Source organism: Castor canadensis, chromosome 16 (genome assembly GCF_047511655.1).
Source record: "Castor canadensis chromosome 16, mCasCan1.hap1v2, whole genome shotgun sequence".
In the NCBI taxonomy this organism is placed as follows: Eukaryota; Metazoa; Chordata; class Mammalia; order Rodentia; family Castoridae; genus Castor; species Castor canadensis.
Genome location: NC_133401.1, coordinates 22,473,155 through 22,496,571, shown reverse-complemented (window position 1 = coordinate 22,496,571; position 23,417 = coordinate 22,473,155). Strand labels below are relative to the sequence as shown.

At 51.4% G+C, this 23,417-nt stretch overlaps 2 protein-coding genes and 2 long non-coding RNA genes across 7 annotated transcripts; 3 read left to right on the top strand and 1 right to left on the bottom strand.

Moving 5' to 3' along the window:
- The first annotated feature begins 786 nt into the window (after positions 1-786).
- On the top strand, positions 787-5,628 carry Klk11 (kallikrein related peptidase 11). 3 transcript variants are annotated; one of them, XM_074058089.1, is made up of 6 exons: positions 787-1,013; positions 2,647-2,721; positions 3,183-3,339; positions 3,637-3,902; positions 4,778-4,914; positions 5,191-5,628. In XM_074058089.1, the coding sequence occupies exons 1-6, from the start codon at positions 953-955 to the stop codon at positions 5,341-5,343; spliced, it is 849 nt and encodes a 282-aa protein (XP_073914190.1). In that variant the 5' UTR covers positions 787-952; the 3' UTR covers positions 5,344-5,628. The 3 variants fall into 3 exon arrangements, with proteins under 3 accessions (XP_073914190.1, XP_073914191.1, XP_020015521.1); XM_020159932.2 differs by lacking the exon at positions 787-1,013 and adding an exon at positions 1,109-1,848; XM_074058090.1 differs by lacking the exon at positions 2,647-2,721.
- Positions 5,629-6,968: 1,340 nt separating this feature from the next.
- Positions 6,969-10,944, top strand: Klk10 (kallikrein related peptidase 10). 2 transcript variants are annotated; one of them, XM_074058091.1, is made up of 6 exons: positions 6,969-7,123; positions 7,600-7,707; positions 8,664-8,844; positions 9,438-9,712; positions 9,835-9,968; positions 10,351-10,944. In XM_074058091.1, exons 2-6 carry the CDS (start codon positions 7,614-7,616, stop codon positions 10,501-10,503), a joined length of 837 nt encoding a protein of 278 aa, XP_073914192.1. In that variant the 5' UTR covers positions 6,969-7,123; positions 7,600-7,613; the 3' UTR covers positions 10,504-10,944. The 2 variants fall into 2 exon arrangements, with proteins under 2 accessions (XP_073914192.1, XP_020015519.1); XM_020159930.2 differs by having other exon boundaries at positions 7,033-7,123; positions 7,605-7,707.
- Positions 10,945-15,953: 5,009 nt separating this feature from the next.
- LOC141418075 (uncharacterized) lies at positions 15,954-18,655 on the bottom strand. The gene is made up of 3 exons (XR_012442706.1): positions 18,432-18,655; positions 18,048-18,125; positions 15,954-17,609 (listed from the first exon to the last, which is right to left on the bottom strand). It is a non-coding gene; the product is annotated as an uncharacterized lncRNA (long non-coding RNA).
- LOC141418076 (uncharacterized) lies at positions 18,568-21,966 on the top strand. Its single transcript, XR_012442707.1, has 3 exons — positions 18,568-18,670; positions 19,583-19,892; positions 21,829-21,966. It is a non-coding gene; the product is annotated as an uncharacterized lncRNA (long non-coding RNA).
- The last annotated feature ends 1,451 nt before the right edge of the window (positions 21,967-23,417 follow it).

Below are 23,417 nucleotides of genomic sequence, written 5' to 3'. Positions count from 1 at the left end.
TTGTGAGAGGTCTCATGGCTTCACTATGGCTTCAGAGTATGATCCCTCTCTGAATGTAGAAGAAAAACACTACACCAGTAAAATTGAGGGACATTTTTCTGCAGTGGGCATGACAGAAAACCATACCGAAAGTATATAAGCTTTTAAATAACCTAAGAACCAGAAAGGGGGAAAAAGAAGACTGTTGGCTCCAAATTACCAAATGAAAATTGCAAAATTAAAATTCATGAGCATTTCACCAACTGTCTATAAAACAATGTTTTTCACACTAGTCAATTGCAGTTTGACTGTCCTGTGTTAGTGTAGGGCTCACAGAGTGATTCAAGTGGGAGAGCGCCTGCCTTGCAAGTGTGAGGCCCTGAGTTCAAACCCCAGTCCCCCCCCCATTAAAAAAAAAGAATAACTATAGTTAGTGTGGGTTGTCTGTCTGTTTCAATATGTCCTTGATGGCGCAGGGTGGGATGCAGCCTTGAAAGCCACAAGGATACTGCCCAGGTCTTACAAGATCTGTCGCCATCATGTCTCCAGGAGACATGATGGGAAAGAAGTCTTTCCCAAAATGCAAAGAAGGGAATCTGGGAATAGGAGGGAAAGAGGGCCATTGCCCAAAGCTCAGGAAAGTGTGCTTAGCCCCACTGGGCTGGCTCTTTCCAGCACTTTCCTGTAGTCTCCATCCCAACCTCCCTCCCCACCCCCAGGCAGGGCTGGCACCCCCATCTTGCAGATGAAGAAACTGAGCCTCACCGGGGTGGAGTCCCTCATCCCACGTCACAGTGGAAGAGGCAGAACCCGGGTTTGAGGCCAGGGTTGGTTGCTGTCAGAGCCTAGGCCTTACCCCGCCTTGTTCCACATCTGGTTACTAGAGACAGGGGAGAAGGCTCCAGGAACAGATCTGACTGAAAACAAACAAGCCAGGAGAAGTGGGGATCCACTCCTCACTCAGATTTCCTGGATGAGGAAATTGAGGTGGCTGGAGGACTGGAAGGCACCGGGCTGGGGTCACACAGCATCAAGTAAGTGTCACAGCTGGATTCAGACCCAGATATCCAGGCCTGGGAGGTAGGGATTGGGGAACAGAGAGAAAGGACAGTAAAAAAAAGGAAATCCCAGTGGGGGGTGGCGGTGGGGGGCTGGGGCTGCTGTGAGAGGGTTCCTCTCCCTTCCCTTGGCCCTGGCTCTTGCAGGCCCTGACCTGCCTCCCTCACCCTCCTGTCCTGCCCCTTTGCCTGACAGCAGCCCCACCTCTGTGACGCCCCAGTTTCCCCCCACCACCACCACCACCTTTGGCAAGGAGAAGGGAGAGGCCCAGAAGAGGCCAGGGGGCCCCCTGGGCCTGGGCTCTGAGAAGGAAGGGGCTGGGCAGGAGGCGAAAGACAGGAACATTGAAAGGAAGTATTAGACAGAGTGAAGCCATACAGAGATGCCAAGACAGGAAGAATTACAGAAGGGAGGTGGACTGAGGAAAGGACAAAAACAGAGTAAGACATATGGACAGGAACCTAGAGACAGAAAGAGAAAAAAAATCACACTCAGATTCACAGCACTGCTGAGAATGAGGGAGACAGGGTCAGACAGACAGGCAGGAAAGAGAAGAGTACACACAAACAGGCAGATGGACACAGAGGCACGGGGAGAAGAGGGGCTCAGAGAGGTGACAGAGGAAGGCCCAGGGAGGGTTCCCCCCAACACCCCACCCCTAGGGCTACAAGGCAGGGTTTGGAAGCCAGTCATCCTGGTCCCGCCCGGGGCCACCCCTTGCCTGCCTGTCTACCTGGTCCCTGGTGCTCCAGCCCAGCCTGCTGCAGCAGCTGCCACTGCCAGGCCCCTAGAACCCCAGCTCCAGAGTCTGTGAGTCAGGGAGGGGAAGGAACAACTCCCTCCAGAAGCTTGCCATCCTAATGCCATTGGCACCTGCTTCTCTCTCTTCTCTGTCCTTCTCGGCTTGGGCAAGGAGCTTTTCTGCATTTCTCACCTTCAGCAGGCTGCCCCCAACCTCAATGACCTTCGATCCCAGCTCTGGTGGCTAAGTCCAACCCTTTGTTCCCACCCCTGCTGGCCAGGGCAGCTAAGGGAACTGATCCTCCCCTTGCCAGCCCCACCCAGCTCTGTCCGACTGTCTTTCAAAGAGCCAGGAGCTCCTCAAGGTGAAAGGGAGGAGAGGGGGTTCAGAACACTGTCCCACAGGGGTCTTTCTCCGATAAAAGACCTCTCAGGCTCCATAACACCCTTCTGTTGGGACAACACATAGGGGTTGGTTACTGAATGAGTAACTCGTTCCCACCTTGTCACTCTACCCCAAGCTATTGAATCCTGGCCAGGTCTCAGGTGGGCAAGAAGAAAAACATTTTCCAAAATGTGCCCAGGAGGCTCCATGGCGAACTTAAAACTGGGCCAGTCCATGGCTTACCCAACCAAGTCCCTCCCAGCACCTTTGACATCCTTCTTGACATTCCGGAAGCTTCTAGCTGGATCCAGCCCCTTCCGAGGCCATTCTGAAAGCCTAAGATTTATCTTAAGGATTTGGAGGCTGTGAGAACCTGGGGGGCTTCTCCCAAAGCGTATTTCTCCCTGAGGGGTGGGAAGAAGAGGGGAGCTGGAGCAGATGGATCCTTAGCCACTAGACCCTGTCTCCCTCCTTGTTCTCAGAGGAACCTGGGGCCTACCCTGCCTCCCTCCAGACCATAATGATACTACAATTCATCACACTTGCTCTGATGACAGGTACGGTGGCAGAGAGGGAAGGGCAGGGTCCTCCCTCTCCAATCTGTAGGATACCCCACCCCACCCCACTCCTCTGTGTCTGGATGTTGACAGAACAATTCATAAGGTGTTATGATAGAGACCAGCAGTGTGAGTGTTGGATGCCCTGGGCTACACCAGGCATAATCCCTTTAGCTGCTAGAATAAGAGGAAGTCCAGGGGTCCCAGAGGAGGGGCCATCAGGGAGTTGAGTGGTGAGAATGGGTCACTCAAAGACCTCAGGTCAGCCACTACTGACCAACCAGGATGACTTTCACTTAGTCTGATCCATCCATATGGCACATCGCACTGGGATGTGATGTTGAGGTCCAGAGCAGTTATTCTCTCTTCCCTCTCCACTCTCATTTCTGGGAGTTCCCCCTCCCCCTACCAAGCCTACCTCTTCTCATGCCTAACCCCATCTGTGCTCCCATCCCCTCCAGGACATGTAAAAGGTGAGACCAGGATCATCAAAGGATACGAGTGTGCTCCTCACTCCCAGCCCTGGCAGGTGGCCCTATTCCAGAAGACACGGCTGCTCTGTGGGGCAACACTCATCGCCCCCAAATGGCTCCTGACAGCAGCCCACTGCCGCAAGCCGTAGGTGCGGGGGCTGGGGCGGAGCTGGGAGGGGGCGGGAGATGGAGAGATGGAGAGGGGCTTGGGGTATAGGGGTTGGCAAAAGCAGGGCAAGAGATTGGGGTGGTGATGTAGTTGGGAATGAAGATGGAGGACTTGGATGACCCTGAAATTGGAACGGGGCTGGGGCTGCAGCTTGCAAGGGAGTTGGGGGCTGTGTCTCCTTGTTCTTGAAGGTGTCACTCATCATCTCTCCCTCCCCACCCCTTCCCGTGTCCCTGCACCTTTCCATCTCTGACCACATCTCTGCCACCTCAGCCATTACCTGGTCCTCCTAGGCGAACACAACCTTCAGAAGCGGGATGGCTGTGAGCAGACACGGACGGCCACAAAGTCCTTCCCCCACCCCAGCTTCAACAACAGCCTCCCCAACAAAGACCACCGCAATGACATCATGCTGGTGAAAATGTCCTCACCAGCCTTCATCACCCGGGCCGTGCGACCCCTCACCCTGTCGTCACACTGTGTCACGGCTGGCACCCGCTGCCTCATTTCCGGCTGGGGCACTACGTCCAGCCCCCAGTGTAGGGGTTCCAGAGGGAAACATGGCGGGAGAGTGGGGAGGTTGGGAGGGGTGGTCGTGGTAAAGGAATGACACAGGAGACGAGGGGAATCTTCAAAGATGAGATTCAGAGAGACACAGGATAGGTTCCCTGGGGGTGTCAAAAGTAGGATCAAGTGAAAGAAAGATGGAAAATTCAGGGCTGAAGAAATATTTGGGCCGCAGAGTCAGATAGATGTGATGTAGAATCTCAGATTGTAACTTGCTATTTGTGGAATCTTAGGCAAATGGCTTGGCCTCCTACACCACGGTTTTCCTCTACACAATGAAGATAAACAGCCAGGTGCCATGGCTCACGCCTGTAATCCCAGCTACTCAGTTGGCAGAGATCAGGAGGATCAGGATTTGAAGCCAGGCCAGGAAAATAGTTCTTGAGACCCTATCTCAAAAAATATCCATCACAAAAAAAAGGGCTGGCGAAGTGACTCAAGCAGTAGAGAGCATCTGCCTAGCATGCATGAGGCTCTGAGTTCAAACCTCAGTACTGCCAAAAAAAAAAAAAATGAGGATATCCACAACTGCCCTCCAGGGTTGATTAGAGAGAAACATGTATACAAAGCAACTGGAATAAACAATTTATTCAAGGTCTGGGTGTAGCTCAGTGGTAGAGCACTTGCCTAGCATGCATGAGGTCCCAGCACCAAAAAAAAAAAAAAATTTATTCAATCTATTACTGCTATTGCTACAAGCAGAGAGATGAAGTCTACAAGCAAAAAAAAAAAAAGAAAGACAAGGACTGGAGGAGGGGCAAGCATGAAGCCCTGAGTTCAAACCCCAGTCTCACCAAAAAAAAAAAAAAAAAAACTCATCCCCCACACCTCTCATCTGTCTCCACAGTGCACCTGCCCCACTCCTTACGATGTGCCAACATCTCCATCATTGGACACAAGGAGTGTGAGAGCGCCTACCCTGGCAACATAACAGACACCATGCTTTGCGCCAGCGTTAAGAAAGAAGGCAAGGACTCCTGCCAGGTCAGCAACAGGGCCTGGGTCTCCAACTCACCCCATCCCCTTCCCCAACATCGGTCACATCTTCCCTGACATCACAGTCTCAGCCCCAGCCCTACGCCCACCCCAGCCATCTCCAAATTCATTCTGAGCCTAATCTCATCCTTTTCCCCACCCGTAATCCCAACCTCATCACCCCCACCTATTAACGGCCCCATCCTCTGTCTGTGTCCCACCTCTGTCACTGTCCCTGCTCCTTTACACTGACTGCTCCTCTTTTCCCTCTCTCCCCATGCCCAGGGTGACTCTGGAGGCCCTCTGGTCTGTGATGGGTCTCTTCAAGGCATTATCTCCTGGGGTCAGGATCCCTGTGCAGTCACTAGAAAACCTGGTGTCTATACAAAAGTCTGCAAATATGTTGACTGGATCCATGAGACTATGAACAGCAATTAGACGAGACCTGCTTACCACAACCCGAGTCCCCCAAGCTCTTAATGATTTCATTTCTGTTCATTTCACTCATCACAAACTCTAAGCCAGGACATCTTTTACGTACTTTCTTTGGGCTGCCTTGGTTACAGCAGGTGTTATAACTGATTATTTTCATCTTGGGACGTGGAATCAAATCCTGTCTTGGACCAAGTTTTGACTACAGGAAGGATCATCGCTATGTTATTCACTGTTTTCTCCCCAGCCCCAAAGACAGTTCCTGGCACCTACCAAGGTTTCAATAAAATATATTAAATGAATGAATCTATTGAGTGCTTCCTATGGGCCAGAATGTGGTTGAAAGGACTTTTCAATGTGTCAACCAACTTAATCCTTACAAAACCTTAGGAGGTCAGTATTCCTATTAGACCCATTTTTATAGATGATGAAACTGAGGCATAGAGAAATGAAGTTATTCAGTCACACAGCCAGTGCATGAAAGGGCAAAGACTAAAAGGAAGGTGACAGAGAGCTCTCATTATTTTCTAGCCTCCCTGGTAGGCCTGACTGACCCTTGCTGATCAATATGGTGGCCATCAGTGCCATGTGACTATTTAGATCAAAACTACCTAAAATCAGAAATGGAACTCCCCTGTCACATTTGACACATTTCAACTGCTCCATAGCTGCGTGCAGGCTGGTGGCTACTGTATTAAAAGAGCTCATACAGACATTACTCTGCAAAAAGTCTAACTGGGAGAAGTCTGAGCTGGGTCACCTCCAAAGTCAAATTCAATTCTGGATGAACAAGATGCTTTGAGAATCGTCCAGATGTTCTGCTCAACCTTTCAGGGTTCTTAGCTGACGTAAGGAGGAAGAGCTAGAATTAGGGCTGTGTGACCCTGTGTGAGTCAATGTCCTCTCTGAGCCTCTCATTCCTCACCCAGAATGAGGGAGTTGATTCATGGGCCTGTGTGTCACCTGGAGACACGCAGATGGCAAGGAGGGTGTGAGAGGGTCACACATGGGTGTGATGGAGAGTCATAGCCTGTCAGCAGGCATGGGGGACAGTCACTAGACAGGAGGAACCCAGTGTTCAAGCCACAGAACACCTGATCCTTCTCCTTTCCCCTGGGTGTCTGCCTCCCTCTTCCTGTTTCTGTATGTCTTAGCCTTGGCCTCCCTCTGCCACCTCCCCTGCCCCCCTCTTAGCCTTGGCTTGTCATATGCTTAGTGTGGATCTTGGGGAGCTAGTCCCTGTCCCTCCCACACTTTCTTTCTATCACCTTGAGCCCTCTGCCTCCCTCCCACCTCTCCTATGCTGCCATTCTCACTGTCCCTCTAGGTATGCAATTCTTAGTTCTTTTCCTGCCTGTCTTATCACCATCAGCCATCTTCCCACCACCCCAGGCTCCCTGGAGACATGGTACCCACACACACATCCCACACAGGGAAGACTTCTTCAAATAGGGACGGTGGGGGGGGGGTGGGAATCTCCCAGGGAATCCAGCTCGCTCTCAAAAGGGTGTTTCGGGCACTAGGAGAAGCCTGTATTCCAGGGCCCCTCCCACACCAGGAATCTGGGGCCCAGGTTGGTTGCCAGCCCCACCCACGGTATAATTAGGGAGAGGGAAAGGGAGGGAGTAAATGCCCAGGGGGAAGGGTGGGGAAGCTTCCGGGATCTTGAGGGTTAAAAAGGAGGTAAGGCCAGGGGTCCCGAGGCAGAGGATTCTGGCGGCCCCTCCACACAGCAGGGCCGGAGCACCTTTGGGTTTCCTCCCTCCTTCCTATTGGCGGCTCCCAGGTGAAGCGGGATGCACTCCACCCTGGTTGGGGCGAAGGGCGCGAGGATGCGTGGGGACCCTCAGGTCAAGACCCTCGATTTCCCGATCAGCGAGAAGTTCCTGAGCTGCATTATTTAGGAAAAGGCTCCCACTGGCTCGGAGCCTGGGACCCCCCACACACACACCCCACCCATCCTCCTGGAAGGAGGGTGAAACCTGGCGCGCGGCAACCCGCACAGCCCCGGCGCGCAGCAGAGCGCTAGCCTCAAGCGCAGGGAGGACAGGAGGAAGCCACTAGTGTCATCCAGAGGGAAACTGCGCTCTTCATGGCTGTTCGTCAGAATCGCGCGCTCGCCTGCCCCTGAGGTGGTCGGCGGCCTGTTAAATGGGTTCCGGAGAGCTGGGATGGCCCAAGCTGGGTAGACAAGGCTCCGCGAGGTAGGCGGTCTCTGGCAGAACATCTGTTTTAACCCAGTGCGTCTCCCCCTTCCCCCAGCCCAGGTCCCAACCATGAGACGACCCCTGCACCTCCACCTCTCCGCTGCCCCTGGCGCACCGGCCCTGGTAACACTATTGCTGCCGCTACTGATGGCGCAACTCTGGGGTGAGACGCGGGACAGGGGGCGGCGGGAGGCGGAGGGACCGCGGGAGGGGAGCGTGAGCTATCTATCACCCACCCTTGGGACCCTGGCCTCTACCCAACGTTCCAGAGCAGGGTCGACCCACGTGTCCATGGGGCTCTGTCCCTGGGTGACCCGCCCCATTGAGTCGCTTAGTCCCCTTACCGCCTCACTACATTCTTCCCCCTCGCCCTCCATTCTGCTCCTGCTCCTTCTTACTCCGCCGTATTTTATCCCAACACTTGCACTACCGCTTTTTGCTCACCCCCCTTTCCAATCTCATTTGATTACTCCCACCCCTTCTCTCCCACCGCGCTCAATCCCACCTGCTTAAAGCATGCCTGTTCTAGCCACGCCCCCTTTCCGTCTTGCCGCGTTCTATCTCCGCCCCCTTTTCTCCCCGCCGCGTTCTATCTCCGCCCCCTTGCCAACGGCCCTCCAGCCCCGCTTTCTAGTTACTGCCACCTTATTACCCAGCCGGGTTCCATCTCCGCCCCCTTGCTACCCGAAGCGTCCTGTCTCCGCCTGGTTACTAACCCGCAGGGTTCTATCTCAGCCCCCTTAGCGCCCTCGCCCACGTTCTAGCTCCGCCCCCTGCAGCCCCGCCCCTTATTACCTTTCAGGATTCTAGCTCCGCCCCATATCGCTCTACTGTACTCGCTCGGCTCCGTGGTCGGCACACTGTGTTCGAGCCGTCTCCATGCGCGATGTTCTGTCCCTGCCCCTCCAGACCCATGCACCCCGTCTGTCTCCTGTCTCTCTCTATTCCCGCCTCCTGGCACTCGCACGCCTTCCTTCTCCGCCCACAGTGGTTCCCTCAGTGCTCCCTCCCATTCTAACTGCACCTTGGAGTAGCTCCGTCCTGTGGCTGGGCTCTGATCCCAAGCTCAGTCCCTGCCCTGCACGCTCTAATCCTTGCCCACACCTCTTTTTCCCCCAGTCGCGGAGGCGCTGCTCCCGGGGAACGAGACTGACTTGGACATTGCGGCCTCCGGCGCCCCGTGCGCACGTGGCTCGCAGCCCTGGCATGTCTCCCTCTTCAATGGCCTCTCGTTCCACTGCGCGGGCGTCCTGGTGGACCAGAACTGGGTGCTCACGGCCGCGCACTGCTGGAACAACAAGTAAGGGGGGGCGGTATGGGAGGCAGTCCCGAGGAGGAGAGGGAGGGCTTGAGGCACTTGGGGCTCTCCCACTTGCGGGTGGGGTTAGTCCTGGAGGCCTTTCTGTAGGAGAAGCCAGTCATCTTGACTGCGGCCGCAGGGGGAGGTGTGGTCTTTCTCCGTGTTCTGTGCCCATCACACCTGCCCTGCTGGTTATCCATGGTCTCATTTAGGAGTTGGAAGTTGTATGCAACACACAATAGGCAGTCTGGTGTGGTCAGTAACTTAGAAGTAAAGGAAAATGTTCTCTTCATGCGTCCCCACCCAAAGAGGGAAAGGGCTGAGTGACAGAAAGAAAGGTATAGGCTCACCCCAGAGTCCAGAACCCAGCCACAAATTCCTACAGAACCCAGGAGCTCTTCCCCGTGTCCAGGAATCCAGGTCCACGGCTCTGTTATCCATTCAGCTACTCCCTGAGACCCAGGATCCCCAGTTCCATCCCCTTTCTTTTAGGCCCCTCCTATTCACCACACAGGTGTCCTCCCACCCCCTCCACTTCCTGTGCCTGGATTCAGAGTCAGGCCCAGTTTCCATGACAGTTTTTCCCGTCCCAGGCCACTGTGGGCTCGAGTTGGAGACGACCACCTCCTGCTTCTCCAAGGGGAGCAGCTACGCCTGGCTTCTCGCCCTGTTATCCACCCCAAGTACCGCCAAGGCTCGGGCCCCCTCCTGCCCCGGCGAACTGATGAGTACGACATCATGATGCTGAAACTGGGCAGGCCCGCAGTGTTGGGGCCCCGCGTGCAGAAGCTGCGGCTGCCATACAGCTGTGCCCAGCCCGGGGATGTGTGTCAGGTCGCTGGCTGGGGGACCACAACTGCCAAAAAAGGCAAGAGCTGGGGATGTGAGGCCTCTAGCTCAGGGAGGAGGGCTGGGGCCGGGACCCCTGGGTCTGAGGGAGGAGGGGGAGGCTGGGCTTTACCTGGAGTTTCCTCCCCACGTCCCCTTTAGTGAAGTACAACAGAGGCCTAAGCTGCTCCCAGGTCACTCTCCTGACCTATAAAGAGTGTGAGGTCTTCTACCCTGGCGTGGTCACCAGCAATATGATTTGTGCAGGACTGGAAAGGAGCCAGGACCCTTGCCAGGTGCGATTGGCTTCCCTCATGGGAGGGAGGACAGGACGATGATGGCAAGGAGATGGCCCTGCTTCTGCCCAACTTTGTTCCGTAACCCCACCCCCACCTCTGTGGACCACCCCATTCCCATCCTCAAGCCATCAAGATGGTACCCAGATGTATCTCCTGATCCTTCTCCATCTCCCACTACCCTGAGCCACAGTCCCAACTACAACACAAAGATCCAGCTACAGCCCCCTTTGTCTCCATTCTCACCTCTTAACCCACCCAGTACACCCCAACCTCATACCTAATTCCCACCCCAACCCAACCTCATCTTCACCTCAAAACAACTGCACCTTCCACCCCGTATCACTGCCTCTCACTGAGTCTCTTTTCCTCTCTCTCCCAGAGTGACTCAGGTGGCCCTCTGGTGTGTGACGGAACTCTACAGGGGATCCTCTCCTGGGGCGTTTATCCCTGTGGTTCGGCCAAGCACCCAGCTGTCTACACCCGAATCTGTAAGCTAGTTCCGTGGATTGAAAAGATCATACGCTCCAACTAACGTGGACACTGAGACCCTTCCTCTCTGCTGGCTGGGAGAAATGTGTGCTGCCCACCCACACCTGTGATCACCTGTTCTCCTCTCTCACTCCCCCTACCCACTCTTCTTCTCTGTTCACACTGGAGCCCAAGTACAGAAAGAGACAGCAAAGATTTGTTCAAGAAAGGCAGGAAAGCCACCAGTTCCCCCAGTTTCTGAGAGAAGTTAGTCTTGCAACCTGGCTTCCTCTACCGCCCTCTGCTGTGTGACCTGGGACAAGCCAAGCATGCTGGCTGAGCCTTGGTTTCCTCACCTGCAAGATGGGACAAGGAAGTGCCTACCTCTTAGATGTGTTTGTGAGGAGACGATGATGTAATGTGTGCATGGATCTTTATAGTAATTGTCATGGACGGCTGAATACAGTAAGTGGTGAGCACTGAATAAACATTACTGTTGTCATAATTCTTTCCAGGGGAGAAGGGCACAGGGTGGCCTGTATTCCACCCATTATTCCACCCACCAAGCCTGTCCCCTGGACTGATGGAAAAATCCTGTTCCTTAGTCTCTTCCCAAGCCTCTGGAAGTGTCTACTTACAACTTCCTACTTCTCGTTTCTTTTTTTTTTTTCCTTTTTTTTTTTTTTGGCAGTACTGGGGTTTGAACTCAGGGCCTCAGGCTTTCTAGGTAGGTGCTCTAGCACTTGAGCTACTCCAGAAGCACCATTTGTCCTGGTATTTTTAAGATAGGGTCTCCAGAACTATTTTCCCTGGCTGGCTTCAAACCTCCATCCTCCTGATCCCTGCCTCCCAAGTAGCTAATATTACAGACATGAGTCACCAGCCCTCTACTAGGTCCCATTTCTGGGTCCACCTGACACCAATTCCTCTGTTCCAGGAGAAGCCAGGCTGGGCTCTAGTCACCCTGTACCTTCTCAGCCTTCATGGGGCCCCTGGAACACAAGGGTCCTCACCCCATATCCATCCCTGCCTCCAGAAGAGGAAGGCTGAGCTTCCTCTGCCAAGGTTGTCAAAAGCCTCACTCTGAGGTTTTGGGAAATTTTTTGCTTATTTTGTTACTAATTGGCTTTGAGATTTTCCTCCTGAAAACTCAGGATGAGGGCTGTGTCCACTCTCTCTGAAATTCTCTGTATTTCTCCCTGGGGGGAGGGGGGAGTGTGTCCACAGAAGAAGGCAAAACTGTAATAGGCGTTTGAGTGTCTCTGTTCAGCCTGGACTTTGCCGAACATTGTATCAGCCAAACCCGGGCACAAGAAATCCTCCACGAGGCACACGTTGTTTCTGTGTCTCTTGCCACATGTCAGTTTATTGAGCAACTGTTAAACACCAGCCCCTGTCCCAGGTGGGGTGACACAGTGCTGACGGCTCAAGGCACCTGCTCCAGCCGAGTCCAGGGAAGGTTGGTGTCTGAGTTCTGAGCACAAAGTCTGGCTACAGCTCCCTCCTGATGGCTCTCCAGCCTCCTGCCCCATTAGCACATCCAGGAAATGTCAGTCCCCTGTGTCACCTGAGCTCATCACCAGAGCATCAGAAGCAAGTACGTGGCAGAATTTGCACACTGAACTCATGTTTGTAAGCAACTCGACTGTTTCCTTTACGGGCTGAGCCCTGTCCTGTACCAGGCCCTGGAGTTGAAGCTAACCAAACCTTACCCTTAAGAAGCTGCTCATCAGGTTGGGGAGATGGGCAAGCCTTGTATTTTTGTCATTCAGGTCTCCACTCCATTTTTGTCATTCTGGGATTCCCCTAGGAACCAAGCTTTTGGTCACCACTCCCATTGCTCTGTTTTTATGGGGGTTTTTGAAGGTACTAGGGACTGAACTTAGGGCCTTACTGCTTGCTAGGCAGGCACTTTACCACTTGAGCCACTCTACCAGCCCCTCGATATGTTCTCCAAGCACTTGCCTGGCACAGAAATCACTCAACACACTGATCTTGGTCATGGAACACAAATTGGCAAGTGCTATTACAGACAGAAATACAAGATGCACTATGGAGAGGCCAAGCTCTACCTGAAGGAGTCAGGGGAGGGACATTTGTGTGGGGTTTAAAAGGATAAGTTGGAGTTCACCAGCTAAAGAAAAAAATACATTTCGAATCACTTATATGTGACCTTGAACCAAATACATGAAGGTTCTTTCTACCAGAACTTCCCCCTCTGTAAAACGTACCTCCTTGATTAAATTGTCATGAAAATTAAATAAGCTAACAGACATGAACTGCTTACCTAAGTTCAGGCCACAGAAGAGACAGTCAGTGAAAGTAACAATGAGAATAGGGCTTAACACATAGTGGGTACCCAGTGCCCAGCCTCAAGGTCTTCCTGTCTGGCCATGGGTGGTGTGTCCTCTGAGGAAGGCAGGGCTCTCCAAGGGATGAATACCTCACTGATTGTATACACACCATGTCTCAGGCATTTTTTGTTGTCTTTTTGGTAGTTTGAGGAATGGAACCCAGGTCCTTCAGCACTGGAAGGAAACTGCTACTTGAGTCACATGTGTTTTTGTCTGTATTTTGTTAGGAGACAGAGTCTTGTGGATTTGGGCCAGATGGACTTGGAATTTAAGATCCTTCTGCCTCTACTTCCAGAGTAGCTGGGATTCTAGGCAGGTATCATGACACTGAGCTCTGTCAGGTGCTCATAAGTGCTACATACATACTGGCTATTATTGCTATCTGGCTGACACAGTGACAGAGAAGTCCAGTGACTTGCCCTAACATACACCTAATAGGTTCCAGCGAGAGATTTGGACAAAGATGGTTTAGTTCCAGACCTTGTCCTCCAAACTATGACACAACAGGTGGGAGAACATTCAAGGAGTGTGCAGTATCACCTTGAGAAGCAGGTCTGTGGGCAGCAAGGCTGGAAGGAATTGTGAGTGCCCAGTTAACCTCTGTCCATAGAAATCAGGGAAAGCACATTGGTGGAGCGGCATTTAGGATGGGTCTTGAAGGGTGACTAAGAGTTCATCAGAAAAAGAAAGATATAGAGAAACTCATTCACTCATTCAAGTGACATCTCCTGAGGACTCATGACAGCCCTGCCTAGAACTGGCTGATCCCAGGGACATGGAGATGAGTCAGATCTGAGCTTGGCTCTCCAAGGCGCCCACCTGGGAGGAAGAAGGGGCAGGGAAGACAATGTGATCCCAAGAACACTAGAGGGGGAGGGGTAACTGCAGCAAATGTTCTAGGGAATTGGCAGATCTGGTGATATTAGGAAAGAGGGTGGGGCGCTGGGTCTCAGGCAGGTGGGGCCTGCAGTGAATTGACACCTGGGTCTTGGGGTGTTGGGACTGTGGAGAAGGGGCAGGTTTTGCAAGAGTGGGTTCATCCAGATGGGCAGATTTCTCAGCTTGTAGGACAGGCCTCCATGCTGGTGGGAAGGAACCCAATCTCCCCAGGGCAGAGAGTGTCCTGTGGGCCCAGCAGCTCTCTGCAGCCTCTGCCTCTTTCTAGGTTTCTCTCAGTCTTTCTGATCTCTCTCTCCTCCCCTTCCTCCTCTTCTGACTCTATCTCCCTCCCTTGTTTCTTTCCCTCATCCCCACCCTTTATTGGGACTGCCTTCTTTCCCCATAGGGGAGGCCCCTTGCATCCTCCTCCTCTCCTGAGGACCTTGATCCACCCCAAAACTTTCACCTCCCCAATGCATTTTCCTACCCTAATTATTCACTGGGGCAGCTCCAGGGGAGGAGGAAAGAGATGGCACCCCTTACAAAACAGAAGACCAGGGTGCCAAGTGTGCAGGCTTGAGCGAGATGCCCTGAGGTCATGAAGCTGGTACTCACCTGGGCTCTGCTGCCCCTCCTGGCAGGTGAGCTGTCCATCCCCACTCCCCCCATCCTTAGACTTTGGCCTCTGCCTCTGGACATCCCAGCATCCCTCCCAGGTCACTGACCCCTCTGCTTCCAACTAACTCCAGGGCACAACAGTGTAGAAACCCACACCATCTGGGCTGAGGAATGAGCCTGCAACTTGCAGCCTTCGCAGGCTGCCCTTTTCTACCCCACCAGGCTCTTCTGTGGAGTGGCCTTCATCAGTGACTACTGGTTACTCACAGCTGTCCCCTGACGCAAGCCATGAGTGACCCAAACTGGCCCCAAGGGAAAGTGGACTGGGGAATGGGAGCCAGGGAGATGGGGACAGAAGCCACTACTGCTGGTCCCAAATCCCAACTCTTAGGGTTACACAGTGTAGTCTCCCCCAATTCTAAAATCCCAGAGTTCCAGAAAACCAAGAATCCAAGATTCAAGCTGGGTGCCTTTGGTTCAAGCCTGTAATTTTAGTGACTTGGGAGGCTGAGATCTGTGAGGATTCTTGTTGGAGGCCAGCCCAGGCAAACAGCTGGCAAGATCCCATCTCCAAAATAACCAGAGCAAAATGGACCGAAGGTGTGGCTCAAGTGGTAGAGCACCTACTTTCCAAGCACAAAGTCCTAAGTTCAAACCCCAGTCCCACCAAAAAAAGAAAAAGTAAAAGAATCCAATATTCAAAATGCATGCATTTTAATTCCTAGACTCTGTATATGTGGATATATTGGAAATCCAGCATCCTAGGATGCTAAAATCTTGAACTCATGAAATCTAGAATCTTATATTCAGACTTTTAGAATCTCAACCTTCTGCACAGCAGTGCCCAGTGGAGCTGGAATGGTCGCAACAGATGTAAGCCAAAGTTTTCAGGTAGGCACATTCAAAAAGTAAAAAGAAATGAGTGAAGTTAATTTTTAAAATAGCTTTAACTGGACATACCCAAAATATGGTTTGGGCATGTAATTACTTTTTAAATAATTATGAATAGCAAGCTTCTAATGAAATGGTTAACAACTTAGCTAGAGGAAAGCCATTAATCAGGTGTAGAGGGGAGCTATTAATCAAGTGCTGTTTTTAATTTCCTTGCTGAGGGAGGTTTAGGAGGGAGTCTGGTTCTCATAAAGTTAAAAGAACAGAAGGAACCAAACTAGGATATGGTCAAATGATTGTGTGGATTGTGTTGATTGTGTTCATTCATACTCATAGATAATAACCATTGTCTCATTTCTGTACCTTAGCAAATAGCCATTGTCTCGCTTCTGTACCCAGGTTTGCTTGCTTCGCAAAGATTACCATGGATTTTTGCCTTATAAATCCTGCTAAAAGTTGGAACGGGGCTGCTCTCTGAGACTCAACAACCTGTTGGTCAGAGCAGTCACCAGCTGGCTAATAAAGACTCTCCTTTAAAATCTTTCTTGGGTGGTCGCACCTCAGTTGACTAGTAACACTAGTAAGATTTCAAAATCCAGGGTATATTTTACGTGAATGCTACCTCTCAGTTTGGTGTGGTCACATTTCAGGAACCCAGTGGCGGTGAGGGCTACCTTGATCCTTCAATCTTTGGTCCACCTGGTCTAGGTTCATTAAATATAGAGATATACAGTCTTAGAGGTTTCTTTAACAATAACCTAGAACACCATGTTGCAAAGAATTCTAGAACCTTGAACCAAGAGAATTCCAGAAGACTCTGGGTATAAACATGTAGAATCTGGTGATTTCATACCCCAGAATTCTATCAGCACAGTTTTGAAAAGCCAGGAAGCTTTATTTCGGAGAGTTTTACAGGCTTAAATTATTTGAGTCATAGACTCTTAAATTTCTACAATCTATAGAATTCTAGAATGATGAAGTTCTAGTCTTCCTGTTCGAGAATATTAGAATTCTGGACTCTTCTTAGATTTAATGTAATTAAATCTGGAATCTGGAGTCTGAGTGTCCACGGGTTGGTTGACCATGCAGCTGGAGGTCAGGGCAGAGATTAGCATAAATTTTTAAAACTCCTGAAAAAAAAAAGCACGCTTTCTCTGCGGGCAGACTCCATCCCCTCAGGATCCCCCCAGAGCCAAGTCAACCAGGATCAAGCCACGCCCCCTAAGAAGCAAGCAGGACCTACTTCTGTCTCAGGTGTGCCAGGCTCCATGACGTCACGGACACTGGCTCCACCCCCTGGAACAGCCCAACCCGGTGGCTCCACCCCAAGGAACAACTTCCAATGAATAGTTCCCTCCCTCCACAATTGCCCAATAGGACGTCTTTCCTCACTTCTCCACTCCTTTTGGCCACACCTCCTCCACCAGAGGTCCTCCCCCGTGATGTCTGGATAGCGGTAGCTCCGCCCACTTGGATCTCTGTCAGGCTCCTCCCCATACAGTCCTGACGGAGCATGTCCTGGGTTTAATTTTAAGTCATCCATTCGCATAGATAGATAGATCGATCGATAGATAGATAGATCTTCTCAGGGCTAATGGATGACTTAAAATTAAACGTGGGGACCAAGTCTTCCTTCTGCATGAGTTGTGGAGGAAAAGCTAGCAACTGGTGGACAGTGAAGTGCAAATGAGGTTGGCCATCACGGAGCTGCAAATCCCACCACCCCAGAGACCCTCCTATGTCCGCCCTGACGTCTGTCTCCATCAGCCCGATTGCAGCAGGATCTTAAATTCAAATTGGACTGGTTCTGCCTCTCCCAGGATAAGGGGAAACCAGATCAAGGTGCATCCCAAACCTGCCTTCCCAGATGCCCACCTCTCTGAGCAGCAGGAAGAATGATGCCTCCTCAGAAATTGGAGCCAGGAAGACCCGTCAACTTCCATAAAGGGTTATTGGCAGCAGCCCTTCCTCCAACCAGAATCAGGCTCCAAGCCCATCCTCTAAAAACTTGACAATTGAGCGCCAAACCTCCTCCATCAGACCAGCAGTCCAGACCCCAGCCCTCCTCCCTCAGACCCCAGGGTCCAGGACCCAGTCCTCCTCTCTCAGACCCAGGGGTCCAAGCCTCAGCCTCTTCACTCAGACCAGGGGCCCAGGCCCCAGCCCTCCTCCCTCTGACTCTCCAGTCTGACTTCTTTTTTCTGAGCTGAGTCCTCAAACCCCTTCTTTCTTAGACCACAACCCACCTGTGCCCAGCCATCCACTCACTCTTTTTTACAGTGGGCTGCGCTGAGGACCCAGTTGGCACCTACAAGGATGCCCCCGCAGAGCAGTCGCTGACCCTGGAACAAGCCCGTCTGCCAAGGCTGGGAATGGGCCTCACACTCCTGACCCTCCAGCACCTTGGAGCCCTGGGCCTTAGAGCATCCTGCAGCAGGAGGGACAAGGATGGTTCGCCACCCTCGGGTGCACTGCCAGGGCCAGGAAGGCCACTGCGGGTTCAAACGGACACACGGACAGTTCTCCGCATGCCTCCTCATGCAAAGTCACACCTGAGGCCCTAGCAGCCACCCACCGTCACACGGACACGCATGTACACTCACTCAAGCCCGTGAGTCATCCTACAACGAGCCCCACACCTCAGCATGCACAGGAGTCCTCAGACCCATCCAGACCACCGCTGGCAGGAGCAGCGCCCCTCTGAGGATCCAACCCACCCAAATCCACTGCCACCTGTGCCACGTGCTCCATGCCTCCACCCACCAAAGTCCACATGTTGTCACATCCACCAGGCCACCACATGCACTCACATTGCCACTCACACACAGACTTCCAGGACCCCTGTTGAGTCCCCTGCCCCCCTCACCTGCCCAGGTTCCCAACAGCAAGAACAGGATGGTCCACGCCAGGGCTGCACGGGGCGGGGGGCGTCCCATGGTGGCTTCTGAGCAAGAGAGTGTGGGTGAGAGGAGGAAGGAGCTGGATTCCAGGAAGAAAGGGACAGAGACCCCAGATTGCTGAATCCAAGTGTGGGGGTGAGGGTGCCACACTAGACTCCACATTCCCGGTTTGGTTAATGACTCTGAAGGGAGGAGGTGTTGGGGACTGGGACTCCTAAATCTTTGGGAGGAGGGAGCCCTGGTCCTGGTTGGGGTCTTGAGGTAAAAGGGGTCTGAGTCTGGGGTCCTGGGCACTGGAGAGGAGAGATCCCTGGGCCTGAGACCTGTGTCTGAGGACCTCTGCACCTCACCTTCCAGAATCCAGGGGTGGGGTCACCTCCTAACTCGGATTCAGTGGAAGAGGCCCCAGTACCTGCGTTCCGTCTGCCTGCTACAAGATTCTGAAGCCTTTTAACTGGCAGGCCCCGCCCCCCGCCCCGCCTCCTCGCCAGCACCTGAGCCCCAGAAGCATCTGGGTGTGTGAGTGGAGGGGCGGAGGGGCTGGACCGAAAGGCTGAGGGAGGAGAGGCTGGAATCTTGGACTCCTGAGGTGAGGGACAGGAGGGGGCTCAATGCTGGGACTCCAGGTGTGAAAGAACTGGGGCTGGGACCCCTGGGTCTGAGGGAGGAGGCTGGGATCTGGACCCAAGGGTAAAGGAAGGAAGTCTTGTTTTTGATCTCCTGGGTCTGAGGGAGGAGGGAGGGGCTGGGCTTTACCTGGCATTTTCCACTCCTCAGTACAGTACAACAGGAGTGTGAGCTGCTCCCGGGTCACTCTCCTGGCCCCTAAAGAGTTTGGGGTCTTCTACCCTGGTGTGGTCACCAGCAATATGATTTGTGCAGGACTGGACAGAAGCCAGGACCCTTACCAGGTGCGATTGGCTTCCCTCATGGGAGGGAGGACAGGAAGATGATGGAAAGAAGATGGCCCTGCCCCTGCCTAACTCTGCTCTGTAACCCCACCCCCACCTCTGTGGACCACCCCATTCCCACCCTCAAGCCACTGATAGCTGACACCCAGTCCTATCTCCTTCTCCTGATCCTTCTCCATCTCCCACCTACTATGAACCATGATCCCAACTACAAACCCTTCATCTTCATTCTAACCTCTCAACCCAATCCTGAACCCCAAAGTCCACCTTTATCCCCACCCAATGTACCCCAACCTCATACTTCCTCTCCACCCCATCACAACCTCACCTTCATTCCACCCCAACTGCAGCCCTCCACCCCCTTCTTTCCCATCACTGCCTCTCACCATCTCCCAGAGTGACTCAGGTGGCCCTCTGGTGTGTGACGGAACTCTACAGGGGATCCTCTCCTGGGGCGTTTACCCCTGTGGATCAGCCAAGCACCCGGCTGTCTACACCCGAATCTGCAAGTTAGTTTCTTGGATTGAGAAGACCATACGCTCCAACTGATGTGGACACCGAGACCCTTCCTCTCTGTCCTGTTCCTCCAGCTGCCGCCACTCTTGTTTTCTGTTCACACTGGAGCCCAAGTACAGAAAGAGACAGCAAACAGTTGTTCAAGAAAGGCAAGAAAGCCAGCAGTTCCCCCAGTTTCTGAGAAAAGTTAGTCTTGCAACCTGGCTTCCTCTACCGCCCTCTGCTGTGTGACCTGGGACAAGCCAAGCATGCTGGCTGAGCCTTGGTTTCCTCACCTGCAAGATGGGACAAGGAAGTGCCTACCTCTTAGATGTGTTTGTGAGGAGACGATGAAGTAATGTGTGCGTGGATCTTCATGGTAACGTCAATGGAATACAGTGAGTGGTGAGCACTGGATAAACATCACTGTTGTCATAGTTCTGTCGGGGGGAGAAGGGCACAGGGTGGCCTGTATTCCGCCCATTATTCAGCCCACCAGGCCTGTCCCCTGGACTGATAGAAAACTCCTATTCCTTAGTCTCTTCCCAAGCCTCTGGAAGTGTCTACTTACACTAGGTCCCATTTCTTTTTTCTTTTTCTTTTTCTTTTTTTTTTTTTTTGGCAGTACTGGGGCTTGAACTCAGGACCTCACACTTGCTAGGCAGGTACCCTACGACATGAGCCACTCTGCCAGCCTGTTTTATTGTATTGAGTATTTTCAAGATAGGGTCTTCTGAACTCTGCTGTGGCCTGCTTTGAACCTCAATTCTCCTGCTCTCTGCCTCCTGAGTAGTTAAACCCATGAGTCACTGGTGCTCAGTTAGGTCCCATTTCTGGGTCCACCTAGGGCCAGTTCTTCCTATCCCAACAGCAGCCTGACTGGGCTCGAGACATCCTGCACCTTTTCAGCCTTCATGGTGAGGCAGCCTAGAAGAAGGAACTTAAGTTTGGGACTCATATATAGGTTGCTCAGGGATGGCCCAGACCACCTGTACCTGGCCAGGAACTGCCATGCTCCTCCCCACTCGTTGATTATGGATGAGAATTTGCTGGTTCTCCCTTCCCATAGATTAGCAGAAGCTTTAAAAGCTCCTGAAAGAAAAGCATGCTCTCTGCGGGCAGACTCTACCTGCACCCACCATGTTCCCTGAGTATTTCCCTTCCCCAGCATTCAATAAACCCCAGGTGTTCTGCTTGGATTCTTCCATGCCAGAGCGCAAGAACCAAGGTCTTCCGGAAACACCATTGGTCTTTATTATCTGGTGAAACCAGCCACAAGATTAAAGGTAAACCCCCAGACCCTGCACCTTAGAGGGTCACCCTCATTCTTTTTTCTATTTTTCCTTCTGCACTGCCAAGGGAATGGGCTGAGCTCTGCCCCCAGGGAAAGTAGCTGGGGAATGCAAGGTCGGTACCCAGCATTGTCCACCCAACATGCAGGCCTCCCTGCAGGTCGCATTGCAGAGGCAGGTGGCAGTGTCTGTCTGCCCAATGCTCGCTCCCCCCGCGGCTTGGGGCTCCTGGAGAACAGGCTGGCCAAACCACCTTAAAACTGCAGCATGCTTTCCCTTCCTCCCTCTCCTTCATTCCTTCCTCATCCTGCACCATGTAGCATCTTTGTGCACACAAGGCCCTGCTTGACAGCCTCTAGCTGGAAGGCTCACAATGCCCGAGCCAGCAAGAAGAGGGAGCAGTGCTTTGCCACTGCTCTGCTGCCATCACCAGTGGGAAGGCCAGGGAGGCTTGGGGCACTGGGGTTAGACAGGCGATGGCTTAGGAGCCCATTGCAAGCATGCATACTCTTCAGCCGTTGCACAGCTCCCCAACTCTGGCACACCCCAGGACCCAGTTCCATAGCCCCTTCGAGCATCGTGACCCATCTTCAGCCTTCTCCATCTTCCTCCTCTGACCCAATCCCTTGCCTGCCTACCCACCATGCCTGTTTGCCCTGGTCACCCTGTCCCAGCTATCACTCTCCTTGTCCCCATGGCCTATAGGGATCACAGAAGCACTCACAGAAGTCACATCTCCCTATTCCAGGGACACATGCCCTTCATGGTTGAAATTAAGGGAAACAGATTCAGCCAAATTCTAAAGACTGTTTCTAAGTTTCCTTTCTTTAGGGAAGCTAACAAGGACTCACAGAGTGACTCAAATAGTAAAATGCCTGCCTAACAAATGTGAGGCCATGAGTTCAAATCCCACCTAAGTTTGCTTCAATGATGTCTTTTCATTAGCATATGGACCCCTGTCTCTCAGGGGGAGATGTCTTTTACTCCTATAACATATTGCTATTTTGAGCCTGTATGTTGCATGTAACATGTCTTTGTGTTCTATTTAGAAGATCCATTGGAGAGACCATGTGGTCACAGGAAATGCTCCCACCATGATGGAAACACCACTTGTTCAAAGCCATCTGGACACTCCCTAGGGAAAGGAAATTCATGGGTGGTGCTATCTTGCCATCCTCTAGAAAAATTAAAACTTATTAAAATTCCCTAAATCGATATAGTTTTTATACATGTTGTTTTTTTACTACATTAATCTGTTAAGGATTAGACAAAGATAAAGTATTTGTGTTAAAGATCTGTCATAAACTACTTAGGAATCTAGCTGACTAATCTGCTAAAGTAAATAACAAAACTTAATTTGCTTAAGCGCACACTCGGAGTTAACACATTGTTTTGTGTGCTTGCTGTGTACATCTTAGTCTGTCTCCTACCTATGTATTTGTGACCACTAATGTTTGAGCTCAGATGTACACTTATATCTGATATTCTTTGGTGTGCCTAGGTCAAAACATCTGTGTGTGTGTGTGTGTGTGTGTGTCTTTAGGAGTTTTCTTAAGCTACTTTTATAAAGTTAATGTGTACACCTGTCTCAAAAGTTACCTAAAGTTTTAATCCCAACCAGGCCTAAATATCCTCTGCTTTAGGACTAAAGAAAATTTACAGACAAAAGTCTGTTTCATTCTAGTGTGAGTGCAATTTACACTTAACTCTTTAATAATTAGGTCCATTGACCCATGTGTTCTTGCAAATTGCTATTATTAAAAGGATGGTTTAATTTAATTTTCTTCCTAAGTCTTTTAAGGTATAAAGTTACTAAGAGTTTTATTTAAAGCAGTGTTATCTAAATTCAGGCTTTTACAAAAGTTATTTCAAGATACAAATTGACGTCTGAAAGCTTACAAGTTTATTGGGTTGGCTATAGTTTAAAATTTGCCTAAAATTTTTCTGAGGTCAAAATTTAAGGTTAAATGTAAATTGCACTCACACTAGAATGAAACAGATTATTGTCTATAAATGTTCTTTAGTCCTAAGGCAGAGTATAGTTAGGTCTGGTTGGGATTAGAACTTTAAATAACTTTTGAGACAGTTGTGCACATATGTATTACTAATATGTATTTTTAAATGGGTTTCTATTTTATCAAAATAACTATCAGAGACTTTTGATGCCATAGGCTAATGCAAAATTTTACCAAAACCAAACCAAAGTTCACCCTCCAAATGGGAGGATAAAACCTTAAATTTTTAGGAGTCTACAGAAAGGTAATTAATCCTAAAATACTAAATTATGCACATCATTAACTCCCAATGACTGAGCCTGTTATTTTTCACTCCAGGGGCTCCATGCAGGTCACCGCCACTCTGCTGTGGGTCCCAAGTCATTCTGCTAGTCAGCATCAGCGTCTAGGATGTAACTTATTAACAACATCCAAGCCGTGGCTCTCAGTCCTTGGGTTTTCTAACTTTATGCTTACTTCCTTATCTCTGTTTCTGCATCCAATCATTTGAGACATTAATCTTGTTGGTTTATTATACAAAAAAATGTACTTGTTCCCCCATTCTTCTCAAGTTGACAAGCTGACTACAACCCCATGGCCTGATGTCAAAACTGACCACGAGCAATGGGTTTGTATCAGCCACA

Excerpts from the sequence above, each read along its gene's own strand:
- Klk10 (XM_074058091.1), top strand. The coding sequence starts at position 7,614 with ATGAGACGACCCCTGCACCTCCACCTCTCCGCTGCCCCTGGCGCACCG. Across the intron at positions 7,708-8,663 it reads ACTGATGGCGCAACTCTGGG|TCGCGGAGGCGCTGCTCCCG; the intron begins GTGAGACGCGGG and ends TTTTTCCCCCAG. Across the intron at positions 8,845-9,437 it reads GCGCACTGCTGGAACAACAA|GCCACTGTGGGCTCGAGTTG; the intron begins GTAAGGGGGGGC and ends TTCCCGTCCCAG.
- Klk11 (XM_074058089.1), top strand. The coding sequence starts at position 953 with ATGAGGAAATTGAGGTGGCTGGAGGACTGGAAGGCACCGGGCTGGGGT. Across the intron at positions 2,722-3,182 it reads CACACTTGCTCTGATGACAG|GACATGTAAAAGGTGAGACC; the intron begins GTACGGTGGCAG and ends CATCCCCTCCAG. Across the intron at positions 4,915-5,190 it reads AAGGCAAGGACTCCTGCCAG|GGTGACTCTGGAGGCCCTCT; the intron begins GTCAGCAACAGG and ends CCCCATGCCCAG.